The sequence below is a fragment of the Phocoena phocoena genome, chromosome 7, assembly GCF_963924675.1.
Source record: "Phocoena phocoena chromosome 7, mPhoPho1.1, whole genome shotgun sequence".
In the NCBI taxonomy this organism is placed as follows: Eukaryota; Metazoa; Chordata; class Mammalia; order Artiodactyla; family Phocoenidae; genus Phocoena; species Phocoena phocoena.
Window position 1 is genome coordinate 64,801,833 of NC_089225.1, and position 23,080 is coordinate 64,824,912.

A 23,080-nucleotide genomic window follows, 5' to 3' on the forward strand; every position below is an offset into this window, starting at 1 on the left:
CATGGGTTCAATCCCTGGTCGGGAAAGATCCCACATGCCACGGAGCAACTAAGCCCGCGAGCCACAGCTACTGAAGCCCACGTGCCTAGAGCCCATACTCCACAATAAGAGAAGCCACCACAGTGAGAAGCCTGTGCACTGCAACAAAGAGTAGCCCGTGCACTGCAACAAAGAGTAGCCTGCACACTGCAATGAAGAGTAGCCCCCGCTCGCCACAACTAGAGAAAGCCCACGTGTAGCAATGAAGATCCAACGCAGCCAAAATAAATAAATTAATTAATTAAAAAAATAATAAATTCAGAGAAATCTGAATTACAATTTGGGATTATTAAGAAGGATCTCTAAGAAAACCACTGTAAAGCACTGTGCAATTCCAGAAAACTAAATCCTCAGGACTAGCTTTGTTTTGCAGAAATCTAAATGATAATGGGCACAATGCTAGAAATGTAACGCTTTCATATTTACGGTTGACCACATGAAGAAGACGTCTGAAAAATACTCAACTAAATCAGGATTTAGTGTTTGAGAAGCAAAAAAATAAAAATAAAAAGCCCCTAAATACCAAAACATAATTATGTGATTTTCTAAAAGTCTTACAACTAACATTAAATCATTAATAAAATAGGCAAGTTTTTATGAAGGTAAAAAGAAAAGTTAAGGAAAATCAAATAGATTACTAAAATCAAAAGTTTTAGAGAAAAAAATTTTAGTATCCTAAACCATCTTGGTTTTGGGGTATACTACATTTAATGAGAAACCCAAGCTAATTCACACCCATGTATCTCCAAAGATAATAAATCTAAGTTCTTACACAAAAAGTTTCTCTTGTCTAGCTTTTTAACTCAGGTTTAATATTACCAAATATTTGAAAAAGAATCCAGCCAAGAAATAACACTCATGAGTCAGAAAACTCATAGTATTAAAAAAGAAGTCAACACTATACTATTATGACATCAACTTTAAATTAAATTTTAATATCTGAGAAAGAAAATATGGTCATTCCAAGATACAAAAGAGAAATGTTAAAACATAAGCTCCTTCCATTTCTTTTAAAGAATAGGAATGTATTTGATAACATTGATACTTAAGGACATAGCTAAGACAGTTAAGTTTATAAAAGGATTACTGAAAGACTATGACAAAATCTGAACTAAAAAAAATCCAGAAATAATGAACAATATCTAACAAGATAAATTATTAAAGGAACAAAAATAAAGGTCTAAAAAACGAAATCACACAAAATACAAGATGTAGAAAGCCTGGTTCAAGTCTGTATATGAAAACAAAAGGGGAGGGGGACAGGGGAAAGGAGGAAAGGAGAAGGAGGAAGGGGGAAGGGTACCTGATTCCAAGTTGAAAACAGGATGGTATAGCTATGTAAAGTGCTGATGCTATCTTAAACTGTATCAGTAAGTATGGTGTCCCGGGTAAGTAGGTGCACCCTCACTACTCAGATCTCTAGCTGAAGTTTATTCTCAGTTCAGGGCACCAGCCTCTAAAAGTGACACCAGTAAGACAGAATTTGTAACAGAAGAGAGTGAGACTAAATATGAACATACTTCACTTAGGGAAGAGAAAGGTAATACCAACAAAAGTTTCTAAATATGTGAAGGGTCATGTTGTTAGAGGCAGTCTCTACCTCTTGATGTAAGAATGAGGACCAATCAAAAATTACTACTTAGATATTAACATAACTAGAGATATGCAGTAATTGATACGACTGCCTCATTTTCAAGAAGACCAAATCATCCACCCAGAAAAATGTATATTCCAGCATCAGATAAGGGTGGGTTAGCTGACTGCTAAGATCTCTTGCATTTCTCAAAACAGTGTAGTAGGGTACTAGTATAAACTCTGGAGCCAGATAGACTATATAGATTCAAATTAAAAGTTTCACCACTTATTAGCATGTGAGCCTGGACAAGTTACTTCATCTTTCTTGGTCTTACTTTTCTAATTTGTAAAACAGGGACAATAGCAGTTTTAAGAATTTAAAGGAGTTAATAAAAAATATATAAAGAGCTTAGAAGAGTCCTAGAACAAAGTAAAGAGTAAGGAAAGCTACCTGTTTTTATTTTTGAATCCAACAGATATTTACCAAGCACTACTATGTGCTGGACACTAATTTAGCACCAAGGTTTTTTTTTTTTTTTAATTAATTAATTAACTAAATTAATTTTTGGCTGTGTTGGGTCTTCGTTTCTGTACGAGGGCTTTCTCTAGTTGTGGCAAGCAGGGGCCACTCCTCATTGTGGTACGCGGGCCTCTCACTATCACAGCCTCTCCTGTTGCGGAGCACAGGCTCCAGACACGCAGGCTCAGTAGTTGTGGCTCACGGGCCTAGTTGCTCCGTGGCATGTAGGATCTTCCCAGACCAGGGCTCGAACCCGTGTCCCCTGCATTGTCAGGTAGATTCGCAACCACTGCACCACCAGGGAAGCCCTAGCACCAAGGTTTTAAGAGCGTTTATAATTGAGTTTTTATTCTAGTGAGTGACGTAAGATGCATGACATGAAAGGTCACAAGTAAAATACAAATAAAGCTGGATAAAAAGAATAAAAAGTAATGGTTGCGATTTTTAAAAGTGTGTTCAAGGAGGGATATTCTGATAATTGAAAATACATGAATGTTATGAGAAGACAAGCTGAGACAGTATCTTAGTGAAGAGTATTTTGAGATGACACAATAGCAAGTAGGCCAGCCAGGATGGAGGAGTGTAAAAGGTGAGAAAAAGTGGAAGGCCAGATCCTCTAGGGGCCTTGCAGCACTGTTAAGGATATCAGATACCTTGAATTCTCATAGATATGAATAGACTAGTTTTTATTATCACATCATAGTACTCAACCCACCACATTAAATGGCAAAGAAGCACTAAAAATACAAACAGTTCTAGAAGAATCTGCTTATTCAGTCTGAAATAAAAAATAGTTGGCAAAAGCTAAATTACTGGACCATAATTCTTCTATTATTTCATACAGAAAAGAACACAAGAAATTAAAGATGAGAAAATTGTTCCCTGAGGCTTCTAGGCTTGCTGCTCATATTCTTGAAATGTTTTAAAGCTAAAATCAATAAAGACTATATTACCTTAAGTTCAGCAACTTGTGATGAAATATGCCACATAAGGCTTTCACTTAGGAACTTCATACCATATGGGCCTAGCAGTTCTGATAACGACCTCATTTCTGAAAGGAAATGGAATTTTATACTTTGACACAGCAAATATTTTAAGAAGCAAATTATTAATGGAAAACCCGAAGAAAAGTCAGTAGAATAAATAAGAACACAAATGCAAAGCTAAGTCTAAGATACAATGTATGATTATCCATATAATTGAATAAAAATAGTCACAACAGAATCAAAACCAAAAGAATCAAGCTTTCTTCATTCTCTAAAACATGTCAGAGTATTATTCACCTGATATGTCAGAATATTCCTCTGCGTTAAATGTTAATTCATTTTCCGTAGGTAAGTTCACAAATGCTTTCATTGCAGGGAAATAAGCTATATGACCATTGCTGACTTGTCTTAACAAAGTTTCCAGATACCTAAGGCGAAAAGTAAATTTACAAATGGAGAAATTAATTCAAAATTTATTATGGTATACATTACTGCATATAATTTTAAAGCTGACTAATAACATGAATGAGCAATTATCCATTAAAAAAAAACTTTCAGAACGCATTCATTACAAAGAAACTTTATATCACTCCAAATTTCTAAATATGTTCCTTACCAATTTGTGTACAGACTTGTAATGGTTGGCTCTCCATGACTGTCTAAATGTTGTGTTTGTTGAAGAAGCACATTATTAAATACTCTTGTAATATCAATTTGCACATAGTTTTCTATTGACTGGAGTACAGTCATGTATGCTCTTACACTTGTCAGAAGCTCTGATGGTTTTGCAATTTCCTGTGTGGCTTGATTATACATAGTCATTCCAACAATAGACCTGGGGGGGGGGTAAAAAAATAATTAAAAAGTTCTAATTGTTGTATCTATATAAACAGGCCATTCAATCTACTGCTCTCTAATATTAAATAAGCAATGAAATTTTAAATACACTTTGTTACAAGTTCATGAAATTACTACTATGTTTATCTTCCAAAGAAACAACTTTAAAAAAGAATATACACCTAAAAGGTATAATGAAATGGAAATGCAAGTGATTAAAAAAAATACTAAGGGCATCAGTAATAAAAATTATTTAAGAATAAAGAGGTTTAAAAAATTCCTTTAACACGATATGCTGTCTCCAGCAAGTACAGTGGACTATTTAGTCCATAGCCTGAATTCCTTTGGCACTGTTATGTGCCAGTAGTTTTTTAGGCTTTATATATATTACCTACAATCTTCATATTTAATAACCCTACTATGCGGTTATCAGCACCATTGCATAGAGGGGGGAAAAAAAACAACTAAGGTGCAGAATTCAAGTAAAATGCTCAAGGTCAATTTGTTTGGAAGTGGTGGGTCTAGGATTTGACCCCACACCTGCCTGACTTAGGGTTACCTCTCAACAAAATGCATGACAATCAAAGCATGGCAACAACAAAAGCTTTATTGTACAATAACCACTCACACCACATAAAACACAGATCTGTTTGGTTTATATCCCAAGAAACTGTATAAGCCTAAAAGGAAACAAATGTTGAAAATACTTTCCTAAACTATCTTTTCCCACATTAGCCACCTTCTTTAAAACTCCCTGAGCATTAGATTTACAAAGATCTTAGACTTGTATTTGTAAGGATGAATCCATAAAGACACCAGACAAACCCCATCACTAGTATCAGTCCCAGAAGAACAACTCAAGACAAAAACTGCTATCCTTGTACACAGCCCCTAAGTCCTAAGACTGTGCTCAAGTGATCAGCAAAAATCAACAAACTAATACTCACAAGCTATTTGTCCTGGCATAAAAATCTTTCCCAGGTAAACAAGTTTATATAGCCTTGCCTTGATCCTGATCACTAAGTAGATGTTTGGTAAAAAGAACATCTGCTTCTCCGTGGATTAACGGACCAGACTGTTTACAGAAGGAAAACAACGGAGTTGTAAACTGAACCCTACCTTCCACCCACCACTCCCTACCCCACCCAGTTGAGAGCAATAAATACCAGAAGGCGTAATGTCCCTTTGGTCTAAATACTGGAACAGTCTGGGTTTCACTTTCAGGATGCCTACCTTACTAAAGAAGAGCAAAAGATAGTCTTTGCTCAACACTGGACTCTTCTCAGCTGATGACTTAACACTCAATTTACTGCCTATTTAAATATTCTACTTTGTTCTATAATTGTCGAAGCTCTAAGCTTTATACCGTTTCATTACTACTCATAGTACTTAACAAACACAATGTTATGCATATGGCACAAACACTTGTTAGTGACTACAACCTTTTGCTAAAGTTTTTGAAAAATCTTTGGCAAAATTTTGCTTCATAAATTGCCTTAAGGCCTTCAAGAAAAATATGTTGAATCAATATTTTCTTTAATAAATAAGTGTGTAATTTTAGAAAAAGGCTGAAGCAATATTTACAAAATTAAAAGATTTCTGACTTGTTACATAAAATATTTCAAGAAACATATATATAACTTATAAAATTAGAATTGAGCGCCTCAAGAGTCTAGAATTCTACTGGCATAACAGCATACGTTGGAATTCACAAGACTTAAGTGTTCACCTAGTCCTGAGGTTTTCACACATTTGACTGTGATCCACTATAAGATATGTATCTAGCATCACAACACAGTACACACATACATAAACAGTTTCATGAAGCAGTATTTCTACTTACTACATGCAATGCACTGATTTTTTTCCTATTTCTTCTTCCTTCTTTACTTCCCTCCCTCTTCTTTCTTCCTTTAAATATTGACTACAACCTTCTAAACTGATTTCATGATCCTACTGGGTTGCCACCTGTCCGCTGAAGTACACTGATTTGCTCTAATCTTCTCCCTTTTTCTTACAAGGAAGTTAAGACTCACAGAGATTAACTGGCCTGTCCAGTGTTACAACTAGTTAATAAATATGGGATAAGAATCTGGATAATTTAAGTAATTCCCAGTTCACTATTCTTTATACTTCCCAGTTCATTATTTTTTATACTACAGTTTCTACTAATTTATATATTATTTATATACCATTTCTACTAATGCTTTCCCTCATAAAAGTAAACATTGCATAGATATGAAGAATAAATATAACAAACTCATTAACTAAACCAACAAACAAAAACAGTTTTATACTCTTTCTTACTTAGTAAAGCGGATTTCCAGATGAGAAGTCAAATATTCTCGTGGGGTAAAGGTATGTTCCCAAACCACCATGTTTGGTACATAATTTATAGAGAAACACAACTCAGAAAGTGCAGTGTGCAATTTATCAAGGCTGAAAAAATATTATTAAACAGTAAATTAAAAAAATTTTTTTAGCATTTCATCACAGCAATACAAAATTAATTTTATAAACATATCAGACTTTATTTGGGAATAATAACTGCAAAATCGATTTTTTCTCTCTTAAGATCTGAACTGACAAGTTCAAAATCTCTAAGGGTATCACTAACCTTTGAGAGCAATTTTCTAAAGACAGCATCATTCGTTTCTTCATTCAGATGATGACTATACTGACTTAATATACAAGAAAGCTTATTCTGCACTCATAAAGAATTATTTCCAACTCCTGCTGTATTTTCTGTTCTGGGGGAAGAAAGCTGTCTACAAAATGGCCAATAGCTTGCTCAACACAGGAGGCAAGGAAGTAGGAAATTTACTTTAAACAAAAAATATTCACCTATTATTGCTCATCTATACCTCCCCTACAAACAAACAAACAGCACTGAATGCTATCTAGTCTAATATACCCATTAAAAAAAAAGGACGTCAAGTATTTTCTAATATATGACAAGATGCCAAAATAGTGTCAGACATCTGACTTTAAATAAACTGAAAATTATAGACTGCTTATAGTATACCCCCCCAAATTTTTAGACAGATTCTTGGTCTTCAATATTCAACATATAAAGACAAATGACATCTATTACATGTATTTTCTTCAAAAATCCAAAATATGTATTTTGAGATAAAATAAGCACTTACTGGCTAATCAAGTTCACAAAGGTCAAAAAAATTAACAACTGGGAAATGAAGAATTTACAATTACCAGCATTTCCTCAGTACTAATGCCATACAAAAAATGAAAAAATACTCCTCTACCTGTAACAAAAAGATACAATAATAGTGGATGGCTTACTTGGTCACTACCAGCCTGTTTTTCCTCATGCTCTCAACTCCTGGTTTTTCCCTTTCAGGTTCCCCTTTCTTACCAGTCTGTTTTTTTGACTTCTTATTCACTGCTTGACTGATGGTTTTGGCACAATGCTTGGGCAGCAACTAAATTTAAAAAGAAATGAAATCATACAAACCAATTATTTTGAAAACATTAACTACTGAAACAAACCTTAGCTAAATCCAGACTATGTGGCAAATATCATGCTAGCACTAAGAAGAGAGGTAATAGGTGAGATGTAGAGTTTACCTAGCCAGCTTGGAGAGCCCACTCAGCTTGGTGAAAAACAGAAACAGGTAAATCTTGTGTGAAGAAACACTTCATAGAGGTAGTTATATCAAAGCTACAGTTAAAGGACAAGTTAAAAAATACCAGGCAAATGAGGAATAAGAAAGAACATTTTACTGAAAGGAAAATGGCCTATGAAGACCAAGACTATGATAGGACATGATGTGTTCAGAATCTAGTTAGAATGACTAGGTAGTGGTGTATAAAGTACAGGCTAGAGTGGTTTGAGCTACCTTAGGAAGGGACTTGAATGCCAAGCTAGAAGCTTAATTTTAAACTGTAATCCTAAGGACAGAGGGAAGATTTTAAAAACCTAATAATGGAGTTTCACAACATGAGGTAATGAGATTTACTGATAGTGTGAGAATAAAATTAAAAAATGGAAAAGAACTAGCTAAGAGATCATTTTCTTGCCTTCCTACACAATTTTCCTATCTGTAAGGGAACATTTAAATTATCACCTGGTCACTAAGAGTACACTGTTCCGTGCAAATATCAGTGATGAGATTTCTAGCTTGTTTGGCCATTTCATCGAGGAACATATTACATAAGGAAAGACTGCGATCTCCAATATGATGTCTCTGTTAAAGCAAAACAGTAACAACAACAATAATAAAAATGATAAGAAAGTAGTTTGAATTAAAACACTTTTTAAATAAACATGGAAAATAAGGTTCAAGTCTATTCTACAATAAGGAGTGAGGATGGGAGATGTTATAGATTTCTTTTATCTCTTTTAACAACTAACCTACCGTACTGTATTTGCACACAACCGACATAAAATAAGTACCTGGTGATTATACAATTATGATTGCAAGGAATCTGAAAGGATCAGTGTCTTCCTTAACATGAAAAACTATTAATTTTCAAATTCCAATGTCCTATATCCAGTTCTTAAATACTAAAATATCAAACACACAATATGAAAGATCAGACTTAAGAGTTATGTTTTCTGATCTCACCTGATTATATACAAAAATCTTGAAAACACAGAATTTTGTAGTGTATAAACAGAAAAGAAATGTTAAAATATTTAAATAAAATCATTAGATATCAACTCAGTAAACAAGCAAATGCACAAGGCATTCAACTCTCTAAAATCAAACTCCCCATCCCAGAAGAGAAAAAAAAGGCTGACCACAAATGCATTTTCTGAACACAACAGGGGAGAAAAGAACATTATATCTAATGTTTGGGAGATTATATACGTATATGTAGATACATACACTCACTCAAATCAATCTATCTCTAGCTACAGAATTCTGTATCATTTTAGTTTTGGTGGGTGTTGCAATAGTTTAATGGGTTTTTCTTATCAATGGTAACTGGAATGTTGAGTATATAATGCTGTACAACTTTGCACTATACATTTGCAATACTTACTAAGAGACAGCTTTTTAAAAAAATTTTATTGGAGTATAGTTGATTTAAAATGTTGTGTTAGTTTCTGGAGACAGATTTATAAGTTTTCCTTCCCTGATCTTCCATAATTATATAACAAACATATGCAGACATTACAAACATTATTTCTATGCTGAAATAAATATAAGATAATATAAAAGAATATAAAAATACTTAAACATGTAAAATAACTGTTCCTAGATGTACCATGCTACCTTATAATGTATTTTAAATGCCCTTTAAAACTTGAATAGGGGGCTTCCCTGGTGGCGCAGTGGTTGAGAACCTGCCTGCCAATGCAGGGGACACGGGTTCGAGCCCTGGTCTGGGAAGATCCCACATGCCGCAGAGCAACTGGGCCCGTGAGCCACAGCTACTGAGCCTGCGCGTCTGGAGCCTGTGCTCCGCAACAAGAGAGGCTGCGATAGTGAGAGGTCCGCGCACCGCGATGAAGAGTGGCCCCCGCTCGCCACAACTAGAGAAAGCCCTCGGACAGAAACGAAGACCCAACGCAGCCAAAAATAAATAAATAAAAAATTTAAAAAAAAAAAAAAAAAAAAAAAAAAACCTTGAATAGGAAGCAAAACCTAAAGGGATCTACAGACCAGATACAATTAAATAATGGTTCACTTTATTTAAGGAAAAATTTTAAATTATAAACATTTGCATTTTATTTAACCAAATTTTGACTCTTGAAAGATAAAACATATCCCTTGCTATCCCTTCTTCCTGAAAAAAAGAACTCTGAACTAGCACTGCTTCAAACTTACTAGACTAACTTATTTAAAATACAGATCTGATTTCACAACTTCTCTTCAATGGCTCAATAATGCTAAGACTGGAAGGAAAACAACTAAGATTTCTTAACTCTGGCTCTGTGCTGAGAACAGAGGATAATGGCAGAAGCAAAGAGACCACTTAGGAGACAATAACAATCAACCAGGCAAAAGATGATGTGGCTTGTTCAAGGGTGAGAAGAGGCAGGAGTTTGAATATATATATATACATATATAAAGGCAGAGCCCAAAACAGAAAGGCTTCAAGTTGGGGTGGATGTGGAAAATCAATAATTCTATTCTGGACATGTTACACTTCAGATGGCTAAAAATATCTAAGTTGCAGCAGGATATAGAGAAAATCTAACTCGAAGGGAAAGGTGTGGGCTGCAGATATAGATTTAGGAGACATTAGCATATGGAAGATTTTTAAACAATGAAACTGGAAACTGGAAAAGATGAGTGAACTACTCTACTGGATGGTACAGTTATAGCAACACGATAATTAGTTTCTCATTAGTACTGGCTACCATTATCTGGGAATCCTGCTGACCCAGGAGGGTGTGAATTTCAAATCTAGTTCAAAAGGTACCATCTTTCTTCAAATTCACTGTAAGTACTACAGCTTAAACTAAAGCCTCAGCATTAAGAAGTTGTTCTAGAGGCCTTTTATAACCTTTCTGATCTAAATGAGATGAATGGCTATAACTAAAATTACAAAGCAAGACTGCACTGAGAACTATTAACTGTGCACACCAACTTACTCTATCCTCTCTTAGGTGAATTCCCTCATCACCCTTAAGTGAATTCCCTCATCACCCTTAAGTGAATTCCCTCAATGTTCCCAGAATGCCCCATGTATATTTCTACCACAACACAGATCATCAGATCACGGATTTGTCTAGGGTAAAGACTGTGTCTTTGCATCCTTTCAATCACAGGTTTAAGAAGGCACAGCTGGAATATAACAGGCTTTAACAAGTTAGCTAAATGAAAAACAGAATAGTACCACTTACTAGCTATATGAATATAGGGAGAAAAAAACCATCAGTCCACCAGAAATTATCAGTAGTTCTGACTATGCTGTTACTTTGTTGTAATAATCAAATACAACAAAAGATGAGAAAAGCTGTACAAATTTTATGGTTCTACATAAATATAAACACACTATTAATTACCTGTTGTAATTATTTGGTAAGAATTGAGTCTTACCCCATTAAGGAACCATAACTTTACCAACAAAATGAGGTAGAAACGTTAAAATAAATGATACAGGTAAGATGATGATAGATAAAATAATGATGAAAGTGCTATGAAAATATGGTTAAGGAGAGACAAATTTTAACTGGAGGAATGCTGAAAATCTTTTTGGAGGAGGTGAATTTAAGCTGATTACTGAAGAAAAAGTAAGAGTACGACAGGTAGAGGTGTAGTGAAATGAATTTTATGTATGAGGAAAAAAGCCTCTAAGATGCCAAAAAGTAGACTAGTAAATGAGTACAGTTTACCTAAGGTGGGATAGTTACAGTAGGGAGTGGAAAGTAGAAGACTGTGAGTATATAGTGGATAAACAAAATGTGATATATACATACAATGGATTATTATCATTCATAAAATGAAAGTTCTGATATATCTATAACACAGATGAGCCTTGAAACAGTATGTTAAATGAAACAGGCCAGACACAAAGGGACAAACATTGTATGATTCCACTTATATGAACTCTCTAGAAGAGGCAAATTCATAGAAAGCAGACTGGAGTATACCATTCCAGTGGAATGCTGAAGGATGGGGAGTTATTGCTTAAGGGTATACAGAGTCTCTGGTTGGGGTGATGAAAGTTTTAGAAATGAACAGTGGTGAGGTTGCACAACACTGTAAAGGTAATTAATGTCACTGAACTATACATTTTAAAATACTTAAAATTACATTTTTATGTTTATATATTTTTTTCTTAAAGACATATAACAAAAGAAAAAAAAGAATGGGGGTAGAGATCAAATTGTTGAGGATTTTAAATGCCTAAGAAATTTTTACTTTCTCCATATGCAATGGAGAACCACTGATGGTTCTTTAAGAAGGAAAGAGGCACTCTGGTGGCACTGTGTTAGTCTTTAAGGCAGATATTGAAGGAAGAAAAATCATTTAGCAGTACGGATGAAAAACATTGAAAAGCTGAACTACAATATACCATACAAATAAAATGAAGAGGACTTGATGGGTAATTAATGGGAAGGATGATGGTGAGGAAAAACTGACAATATATCTTAGGTGTCACGATTGGGGGAAAAAAATCTTTTAATTGTAAAAAATCTACAAATCTATTAAAATTGGTGGTATTATATCCTCACAGATATTAATCCTAAAAGCACTCCCTAATAAACTTCCTGCAGGCTAATTTCTGTCTGAGTCTGCTTCCAATGGAATGCTGAAAAACAATCTACAACAGATACTACCTAATGCTTAAAGATAATAATAATGCTGCTATTTGTAAGTTTTTTTTTGACAAGTTCTGCAGCTCTAAGTAAAGGGATTCAACACTAAGTTAAATTATTTTTTAAAATACTATTTAATTTTAATATATATTCTTACCATACTCACAAAGTGATATTTCTTCTTGAAAGATTAGAAGAAATACTGAGTACATTTTTGATAGATACTTGGTATCTGTAAAACTTGAGTAGTTCAATTACTCAGTAACTGTGTGTGCCTGTATGTGAATATATTACAAATACCAGCAAATCTGGATTTTGCTTACTGTATCTATTATATTGACGAGTCAGTGAAATTTCTCTTTGAAATGTTTATGTTTAGTCAGTAATCTCTCCAATTTTCAAGTCTTTTCAATGAGCGTTTCAGAGGAAAACTAAGCATTCAAAAATCAATCACTATATAACTTTACCATAAATATTAATACCTGACTCACTATTTTAATAAAGGTAATTCCAAGTGACTTTATATGTTCTTACAAACATGTATGTATATTTATCTGATTATTCAGATATATATTATGTCTATATCATATATCTATTCAAGCATTCTTCTGATTCTGCACAGAGATGCATTAAGTGGGCAGCTAGATTAGATAATTAGGACTTTGTGAGTCTTTGTGAACATTCGGTCAGCTTTATGTTTGGAGTAGTTTTTTCTGCATACCATATAAATCACAATACTACTCTGAAATTACCTCTTCTGGACACAGTTCATGTGTGCAACTCATAAAATGAGTGCAAAGTAGTGGGAATGCAATTGAGTATCTTGACTGAGAGGGTAACTCCAAACATTGTTGAAACATCTTCTCAAAAGCACGACTATAAAAACTATAAGGAAACAAAAATTAGAATCACAATTTTTATAGTTAAAATTAAAATTTTATGACCCAGTACCTTATATTTAATTTAATTTGATTCAAGTGAGTAAAAATTACCAACTGTAGCATTTATTCTCTTAGGAAAAGAAAAGTTATTTTTCCAAAGAGTTATCTCTTACACACCAATAATCATTTCAGAGTAATAAAAATATTATTTATATAACATCAACACATTTTTAAATAAAAAAATTAAAGAGAAGATAAACCATATCTATGGCATATGAATATATGACATTCAAATCTTACATCATCAAATTTTATCAAAGCTAAGTCACTATCAATTTTAAGAAACACCATTATTTTATGTACCACTAAGAAAGAAAAACATTGTCAATTAAACAATGACACACCATCAATTTTAAATTACTTCCGGATTTAAGAGATGTTAAATCTAAAAGAATGTGAGGTGATAAAATATAGTACATCTTGGAATAATGAAGACAAACAGAAGTCGTAAACATGTCTTTATCTTGGATATGACAAAGTAAGAATGTGGTTAAGAGAAAATATGGATAAAAACTAATTAAATGACTGAAAATTTGCAAATTTTAAACATTATTCAAAGTGCCTTTATTTCCAAGAAAGAGAAGAGGAATTTCTGATTGCTGTATCCTTCTTTTGCAATAGGAAGCTTTCTGTAGCTCAAAAACACCTAAACGTAAAATGTTCCATTTTCTTTCCAAGGTAGCCTTTGGGTCAGACAATAGGATAGGGTTCCAAATAATCCTTAAAATTCTTACAAACTTGTTATGTGATAACTGTGTTTCATGAGTTGCATTAAGAGATCCCTATGCCTTCCCCACCTGGCGATTTGGATTTCTTCTGTAACACTGTTAATTAAAGCCATACTACAAACTGCAAAAATCAGTGTAGATTGGTTTTTTCCCCCATAAATAAAAGCAACGAGACACTTTTCATAATGATCTCTATTCAATACAAAGAAACTACTATCACTATCCACTGAGACTATCTCAGCATTTTAGAATTAAAGGGATCTACTAGACTATTCCCATCAACTTCCCTAAAGGAAAAAAGGTCAGGAAGCAGAAACAGAGTTGTTATTGTACAGCTCTGGTGTAAGAATACTTAAGTTTGAGTCCTGACACCACTGTCTATTACTTTTATTACAATCAGGCTCACTTATTCATTTAGATATTTATTAAGTACCAACTATATTAGACATTAAGGAAACAAAAACATGACCTTCTTCAAGAACCATATTATGGGGCTTCCCTGGTGGCGCAGTGGTTAAGAGTCCGCCTGCCAATGCTGCAGACACGGGTTCGAGCCCTGGTCTGGGAGGATCCCACATGCTGTGGAGCAGCATGCGCCACAACTACTGAGCCCGTGTGTCACAACTACTGAAGCCCGCGCACCTAGAGCACATGCTCCGCAACAAGAGAAGCCACCGCAATGGAAAGCCCACGCACCATAACGAAGAGTAGCCCCTGCTCGCCCCAACTAGAGAAAGCCCACGCACAGCAACAAAGACCCAATGCAGCCAAAAATAAATAAATAAAATTTAAAAAGAACCATATTATGTGGGGGAGAAAAAGAGTTGTAAAGTACTAAGTATAACAAAAGAGCTATATGATAGAAGCAAAGGAGAGTGGAGCACAATGGAGGGAATAGTCACCACATCATCATAATATTAATGTCTAACTTAATACTACAGAGTGAAATTATGTGCTATTTAATTTCCAATGTTTGCTCTATTTAACCCTGACCCAAAACTTTTTTCCTTTAGTCTAATGACACAATCTGAAGTGACTGTTTTCACCTCCTCAAAGAAAGTGTAAAAAATAAATTCACATCAGTAAGAGTTGCTCTTATAGAGAAAAACAGATATAAAATCCCAACTTGGTAAACTTCATTTTATTGGCAAGCTGTCCACTATTCCATTTATTCTTAAGAGTCTATTACTGAACTGTATTAAGCACCACACTAACATAAATAATCAAGAAATATACCTTTGGATAATAAAAATTTCAAATTCTGATTTAAAGAAAATTACAACATACCAAAATATGGAGAGATCTGATGTTTCCACCAACATTTCCACCAGGGAATCTACCATTTTTGTGTGAAAAATTATTGTATTCATCATCTTTCCAAGTTCTCTGTGATCTGAAAGACTAAGTGAAGCCTTAGAGACACTAGTATATGCCTGTAAAGTAAAGCAAAAAACAAAAGTAGTTTAGGTAATGACTTTAGGTATAGACCAAGTCTACAGGGGGGAAAGCAAAAAGAAAAACACACACTACTGAAAAATACTTAAAGTTTATTATGAGCAACATCACCTTTTAAAAATTGTCTACAGTGACCCAAACTTGAAATTCCTATCAAGAATTTCTTTAAATAAACTGAAATACTGTCCATAAAACAGAATCTAATACATGGGTCATTCATCTTGAATGCCCAAAATAAGTGAAGCTACAACATCAAAAGTATAAAACAATGAATTGTCACAGTGTCCCTACCAAAAGAGGTTTTCAATCTATTTCAAGAGAAAACATATATAGGAAACCATAAGATGAAAGTAGGTATTGCACATGTTGATTCAGGGAGGTTTTAGATTATACTGAATCATTAAAAACTGGATAACATAACACATTGTATTAACTGATGGATTCCAGAAAACCACTGTGAAGATGGTAAAATTAGTGTAGGTTGACCAAAAAGGCAATAGGTCTTAACCGAAACCATCAGGATAGGTTGTGAGGGAAAGAAATTCCACTAAAGAGGTACCAACTCACAGAAAGCGAAACCTGCCCACAGATGGTGGACATTTCAGAAGGGTGGAGAACAAGAATAGGAGGGGTGCCTACAGAACAAAACACTGCTCACTATGGCTGTGGTTAGAGTGCAAAGAAGAGAAAGGAAATGGTAAAAGAAGAGATTCAACCAGATCCTGCAGACCCTTGAAAATCATGTTAAAGAATTTAAACTTTTTGGTGAACCACTGAAGGTTCTGTGTGATAGCTAATTATTGTTTAGAAAGATTATTCTTTGTGGAAGGGGAAACAGAGAGGGGTGGGCAGAAAGGGAACAGGAGGCAGAGATCTGTTAGGATGAAGTGGTGGCAATAATCCAGACAGGATTATGCTATGGTCTAGGGTCATACAATTCAAAAGTGTTTAATCTGGGAATGACTAGATGTGAGAGGCAACAGAGAATTATGGATGATGGCCAGGGTTCTGGCTTTAGGGAGACATTCCTTCATAAATCTCATATGCGTGCCTACACACCCTGCTGGATATGCCAAAAACGCAAGGCCCAGACCACTCACTATCCAGGCCATTTCTGGGGGTTATATTTGCATCTACCAAACTTGAGAAATAAAGAAATGTGTCCCTCTGGAACAAAGAGCAAGTATGCTTACTGTTGATGACAAAACAGAGGGTTCCTCAAACTCAGTCCTCCTTAGCTGCAAGACATGACCAATGCATAGCATTCATCTGGGTCTCTCTGTACTACCCACATGAGACACGGAAGCAAGGGAAAAATGATGTATACATACTGATGTTCATGCCACTTCCTGTGCAGTGAATTAAGTCCTTTGTCTCTGATCCAAGACCCCCATGTCTTCTGCTAGTACCCATGAAATATTAAGAGACTAAATAGTTATTGCCTTTTAAGTAGGATAAAAATCAAACCTCAGCTTCTACAATGGGAAATCTCAGCTTCTACATGGAGAAAATTACCATCCACTGAGGCAGGCACATCACAAAGCAGAGTTTTATATTTGTTGTTTGTGTCTGCCAGTAAAGGGGAGAGAATGAGGAATATGATGGCAGTACTCTAATGGCAAGATATATTCTGGACATTTATCACAAACTAAGTCTAACGGAAGTTTAATTTACCTTTCATCAGATTTAAAGTATAAAGAGAAACCAGTAGTGGCCATGAGTTCAATAAAGACTTCCATTAACTGAGCCTCATTTTAAAAATTCTGAATTAAAATATCACTGTGAAAATAAATTCAGATGAAATAGATGGTGACAAAATGAGATAATTTGATTTAAAACACTCATTTGAAATGCCTGACAACAATGGAAGAAGAAACATACATTACTAAAAAAGAATTGGTTTAAATAATAGTCTAAGATTTGAACAACCCAAGTAAATTAGAAGGCAGAAGAGAAGAAGCTAAATGAATGAGTGACTGAAGATGCTTAAGGGACTAATGAGACACAGTGGAATGAGATGCCTTAGGAAGCAGAAAAAAATGGCAGAGAATACATGTAGAGAAGGAGAACTCTTCTTTTAAGACTACAAAGACTCCAGTGAAGGCACAAAGCATATTATAACATTCCCCCAAATGCTTATCCTTCTAGCCCTTCTCTACTCAAGAAGTGATATCTATAGAGCTCAGGACATCTCTCTCTGGCCATATGCTTATACCTAATAACTCTTGTCCTTCTACCAAATCACTGATCAAACGCAGATCATTCATATCTTTTGTGAAGATACTGATATTTTCCTTCTTGTAGTAATACTTTACACTAAAAAGTTTCTTTACTTGCCCTTTCCTGTGTAAGCTATTTTCCTATTCAAATTCTACCTATCTTTCAATGTCTGGGTTAAAACGTTGCTTTCTCTATAAAGCCATTACTAGCAATTCCAACTTGAAAAAAACTTTCTCCTTCCTAAGAAAACTATAATTAATTGTTAATCATACTCTGCTGGTGGCATATTTCAACTTAAGCTTTTAGAATTTTAAACTGCTATTTAATTTTTCATGTTTTATGCCTTGTCTTCATAGCCAGATTTATAAAATACCCAAAAGAGGATTTGTACTCTTCTACAGATTATATAATACTACTGTCAATATTTTATATCCTGCATCCTATGGTCTAGTCTGTAGTCTTAGAACCCTCATTGTTGACCTGCTCTTAATAATCTCTGCAAACCTCCTAGATTCTGGACACTGCCACCGACCTCGCACTTCTGCCCCCTCTTCCTAGTTAAGACTTCTCTGGCTCAGTTTTATGTCCCATTATTTCTTCCTTGGTATGTTCTGACCTATTATCACTAAAAAATAAGAACCTACTATGCAATAGAAAGGGGTTGAGTGACTGTATGCCACAATCCTGGTTAAGAGCAATGTTACGGGTTAAATTATGTCCTCCAAAATTATAATCCCTAATACCATAGAATGTAAAGAGTCTTTATAGAGGTAATCAAGTTAAAATGAGGTCATTAAAGTGGACCCTAATCCAATATGATCAGCGTCCTTATAAAAAGAAGAAATTTGGGCTTCCCTGGTGCCGCAGTGGTTGAGAGTCCACCTGCCAATGCAGGGGACACGGGTTCGTGCCCCGGTCCGGGAAGGTCCCACATGCCATGGAGTGGCTAGGCCTGTGGGCCATGGCCGCTGAGCCTGCGCGTCTGGAGCCTGTGCGCCACAACGGGAGAGGCCACAACAGTGAGAGAACCGCGTACCGCAAAAAAAAAAAAAAAAAAAAAAAAAAGAAGAAATTTGGATACACAGATAAACAAAGGAAGACTATGTGAAGAGAGATAGCAATGTCATTACAGTGTTGCATTTATAAGCTAAGTAAAATTAAAAAATCTCACAGAGGGATATATCAATTCTATACCTCTAATGCTCACTCAGATGCTTTATATTCTGCTGTATGACTGCACTGGACAAAGGTAAAATTCTCAAGTAAATTTTTCAAATGAATAAGTTTAAGAATCCTGGAAGTATTTAATAAGGGTAGATTTGAACTGCATCTAAATCTCTAAAATTCTCTGAACCTAAATGTTGGTTTAGGCACTCCCACAAACTAAGAGTAAGAGACTGAAAGCAGTTCAAACTTTGTGGCAATGACTTTTAAAATTTTTGATGTATATATCTTTTGGCAGAGTAATTCCACTTCTATTTTCATTCATTTTATAAGCACTGCTTATGTATTGTTTCAGAGTTTTTTTGTTTTTTGGGTTTTTTTTTTTGCGGTACATGGGCCTCTCACTGTTGTGGCCTCTCCCGTTGCGGAGCACAGGCTCCGGACGCACAGGCTCAGTGGCCATGGCTCACGGGCCCAGCCGCTCCATGGCATGTGGGATCTTCCCAGACCGGGGCACGAACCTGCGTCCCCTGCATCAGCAGGCAGACTCTCTACCACTGCGCCACCAGGGAAGCCCCAGAGCATTTTTTAAAACAAGAAAATGTTAATTTCTAAACTTTATTTTTAGCTGGAAGAAAATAACCTATAATATATACACATTAAACATTTGGGGATGGTGGTATCTCAAGTATTCTTTCCCTGATCTCCCACTAACCAGCTCTGTAATCTCAGGCAAGTTACTTAAAACTGTGGCTTAATTTATAAAATCTTAATTTCTAAAAATATGCTGTTGTAGAACACAGATCAAGAGACAGAAAAGTGTCTATATATTTTGACACTGGAAGGAAAGAACCTAACAAAAGCAAAAGCACCTCAGGGAACTAAGCAGACTGCCAGAAAACTATGCTCTTTCTATGAGTGCTTCCTGAGACTGTATTCATCTAAAAATCTCTTCCTCAAACACATGGTGCTTATATTTTCACTTTTAATTAAAACGCTTTAAAATTTTTTTATGTTGCAGAACAGTATACAGTATAACCTCATTTATAGGTTTGAACATCTAAAAGGATACTGCATAGACCAATTATTAAAAGTTAATATTTCTGGGGAATGAAACTGGGAAAAGTGTGAATTTTCCTTTTCTACTTTACCTCTGGATACTTTGACTTTTTATAATGAGAACATATATTATTTTTAAATATACAGTTATTGAAAATACCATGCCACAGTTTTCCCATAATTATGAAATATTTAAGGGGCAATTAAATTCTATCATTAAATTTACAGTACATACAAAAATTTCAGGCTCGAATTTTAAAAAGTCCTTCAAAACTATTTATGTGATGGTTATATTTTGAATAAAAACTTTTTAAGTCTAATATTTATTTCTGCATTTCAGAAAAATGAAGCTTTTAGCACTAGATCAGGGGATGGTAAACTATGGTCTGTGAGCCAGCTGCCTGCTTTTATAAATAGTTTTATTGAAACACAACTATGCCCATTTGTTTACATATTAAATAAAGCTGCTCTCACACTACAATGGCAGAGTAGTTATAACAAAGACTACGTGGCCCAAAAACCTAGTTATGTAAAAAATATGATACTGTAATCAAAACTTTTTTATTGGTATAAGTGAGAAATATATTTATCCAAATTTAACAACTAATACAAATTGTGTCTTCTATATATACAACTCAATAGCAAAAAACCAAAACAAATCAATTAAAAAAGTGCAGAGGATCTGAATAGGTCTTTTCCCAAAGAAGACATACAGATGGCCAACAGGTACATAAAAAGATGCTCAACATTACTAATCATCAACTCACACCTGTTACAATGGTTATTATCAAAAAGACAATAAATAACAAGTGTTGGTGAGGATGTGGAGAAAAGGAAATCCATGTGCATCATTGGTGGGAATGGGAATGGGTGCAGCCATTATGGAAAACAGTATGGAGGTTCCTGCAAAAATTGAAAATAGGACTAACATGATCTAGCAATTCCATGTCTGGCTTTTTACCTTAAGAAAATGAGAACACTAATGCAAAAAGATATCTACACCCCTTTGTTCACTGAAGCATCATTTACAATATCCACAACATGGAAACAACCTAAGTGTCCACTAATGGATGAATGGATAAAAAAAGTTGTGGGACACACACACACACACACACACACACACACACACACACAGGAATATTATTCAGCCATGAAAAAGGCAAGAAATCCTGCTATTTGTGACAACATGGATGGACCTTGAAGGCATTGTGCTAAGTGAAAGAAGTCAGACAGAGAAAGACAAATACCATATGATCCCACTTATATGTGGAATATAAAATAACAAAAAAACAAAACAAAATGAACAAAAGAAAAAACCAAACTTGCAGGTACAGACAACAGATTGGTGGTTGCCAGAGGCAGGGAGTCAGGGGTAGGTGAAATGGGTGAAGGTAGTCAAAAGATATAAACTTCCAGTTACAAAATAAGTAAGTCCTGGGTATGTAATGTACAGGATGGTGGCTATAGTTAATAACACTGTATTATATATTTGAAAGTTGCTAGGAGAGTAAATCCTAAAAGTTCTCATCACAAGAAAAACTAAACTTTGTAACTACATGTGGTAACGGATATTAACTAGGCTTACTGTGATCATTTCAAAACATACTTATATATTGAATCATTATGTTGTATACCTGAAACTAACAGAACGTTTCATGTTAATTATACCTCAATAAAAAAAAGTTTCTTTCATGAAGTGGACTATGTTAGTTATACAAAAAGAGTCTTTTCAATAGGTATATAATAATGAATATTTTTTTCATATTAAGTTATGTTTTCATGTTAACTAAGGTATTCAATAACAAAACAGAATGACAATGAAAATTATTCTTACCTGTAATCTAAACCAATCTAATCTCATTCCTCTGAAATCAAATACTTCCCCGTCTTCAACTATAATAATAGAAAAAAGATTACAAACCAAATTAATGTAATTAAGTTGTAATTAATATAATTTGTAATAATGTAATTATACAAACCTATAATCACATTTTAAAATTTAAGAGCTAAGACAATTCCACTTCTGGACATATATACAAAAGAATAAAGCAAGGTCTTGAAGATATGTGTACACTAATGTTTACAGCAGCATTATTCACAACAGTCAAAAGGTGGAAGTACCAATAAGTCCATCAACAGGGGCTTCCCTGGTGGCGCAGTGGTTGAGAATCTGCCTGTTAATGCAGGGGACACGGGTTCGCACCCTGGTCTGGGAGGATCCCACATGCCGCGGAGCAACTAGGCCCATGAGCCACAACTGCTGAGCCTGTGCATCTGGAGCCTGTGCTCCACAACGAGAGAGGCCGCGATAGTGAGAGGCCCACGCACCGTGATGAGGAGTGGCCCCCGCTTACCACAACTAGAGAAAGCCCTCGAACAGAAACAAAGACCCAACACAGCAAAAATAAATAAATAAATAAAATCCTACCCCCAACATCTTAAAAAAAAAAAAAGTCCATCAACAGATGAATGGATAAACAAAATGTGATATAAACACACAATGGCACATTATTTAGCCTTAAAAAGGGAATAAATTCTGCCACATACTACAACATGGATCAAATGTTGAGGACACTATGCTAAGTAAAATAAGTTAGTGACAAAAAAGACAAATACTGTACAATTCAGTTATGTGAAGTATCCAGAATAGTCGAACTCATAGAAACATAAAGTAGAATAGTGGATCCAGGGGCTGGAGGGAAAGGAAAATGGGGAATTGTTATTTTTTAGAGTTTTAGTTTTACAAGATGAAAGGTTCTGAATATTTATTGCACAACTATGTGAGTATACTTAACACTACTGAACTGTACACTTAAAAATGATAAGATAGTAAATTTCATATTATGTTTATTTTGCAATTTAAAAATAATTTAATAGGTAAGAGTGAAATAATTCTCATATCCTATGAAGATGATGATAAAGGAGGCAGTTATGCTAAGAGAAGTGTAAAGTACAGACTTCTCTCCTAAACCCTATGACTCTCAGTTTGCTTACACGTCAATATAAAGGACCTAAAATAGAGCATGAGGAATCCTGCAAATAGAAACTGCAAATAGAAACGTGCTGAAGTCCCACAAAATAACTTTATATAAACCAAACACAACCAGGCAAGGTTACAGTAGATTCATTACTTAAGTGTGATAACTATAAAGGTTAATAAAACTAAATAAATTTATTACTCAGAAATTTTCAAGGTTTCTGATACCTTTTACTTAAAGATTATAAAACTAGAACATCATATCAGTCTACTGGAATAGAGTATTCAACTAATGGAGAGGCAGTCTATTATATGACATCAACTTTTGAGATGGACAGAC

The 23,080-nt window shown here is 34.8% G+C and overlaps 1 protein-coding gene across 2 annotated transcripts in view; it reads right to left on the reverse strand.

The window, feature by feature from the left end:
• The window catches only part of NCKAP1 (NCK associated protein 1), a 96,657-nt gene that overhangs the window by 19,508 nt on the left and 54,069 nt on the right, over positions 1–23,080 (reverse strand). For both annotated transcript variants that reach the window (XM_065880128.1, XM_065880127.1), the window contains 9 exons: positions 21,598–21,656; positions 15,153–15,298; positions 12,949–13,081; positions 8,046–8,165; positions 7,261–7,400; positions 6,265–6,396; positions 3,737–3,955; positions 3,418–3,548; positions 3,088–3,185 (listed from right to left, as the gene is read on the reverse strand). In XM_065880128.1, coding sequence (XP_065736200.1) covers positions 3,088–3,185; positions 3,418–3,548; positions 3,737–3,955; positions 6,265–6,396; positions 7,261–7,400; positions 8,046–8,165; positions 12,949–13,081; positions 15,153–15,298; positions 21,598–21,656 — 1,178 coding nt within the window. The remainder of the gene's footprint in view (positions 1–3,087; positions 3,186–3,417; positions 3,549–3,736; positions 3,956–6,264; positions 6,397–7,260; positions 7,401–8,045; positions 8,166–12,948; positions 13,082–15,152; positions 15,299–21,597; positions 21,657–23,080) is intronic.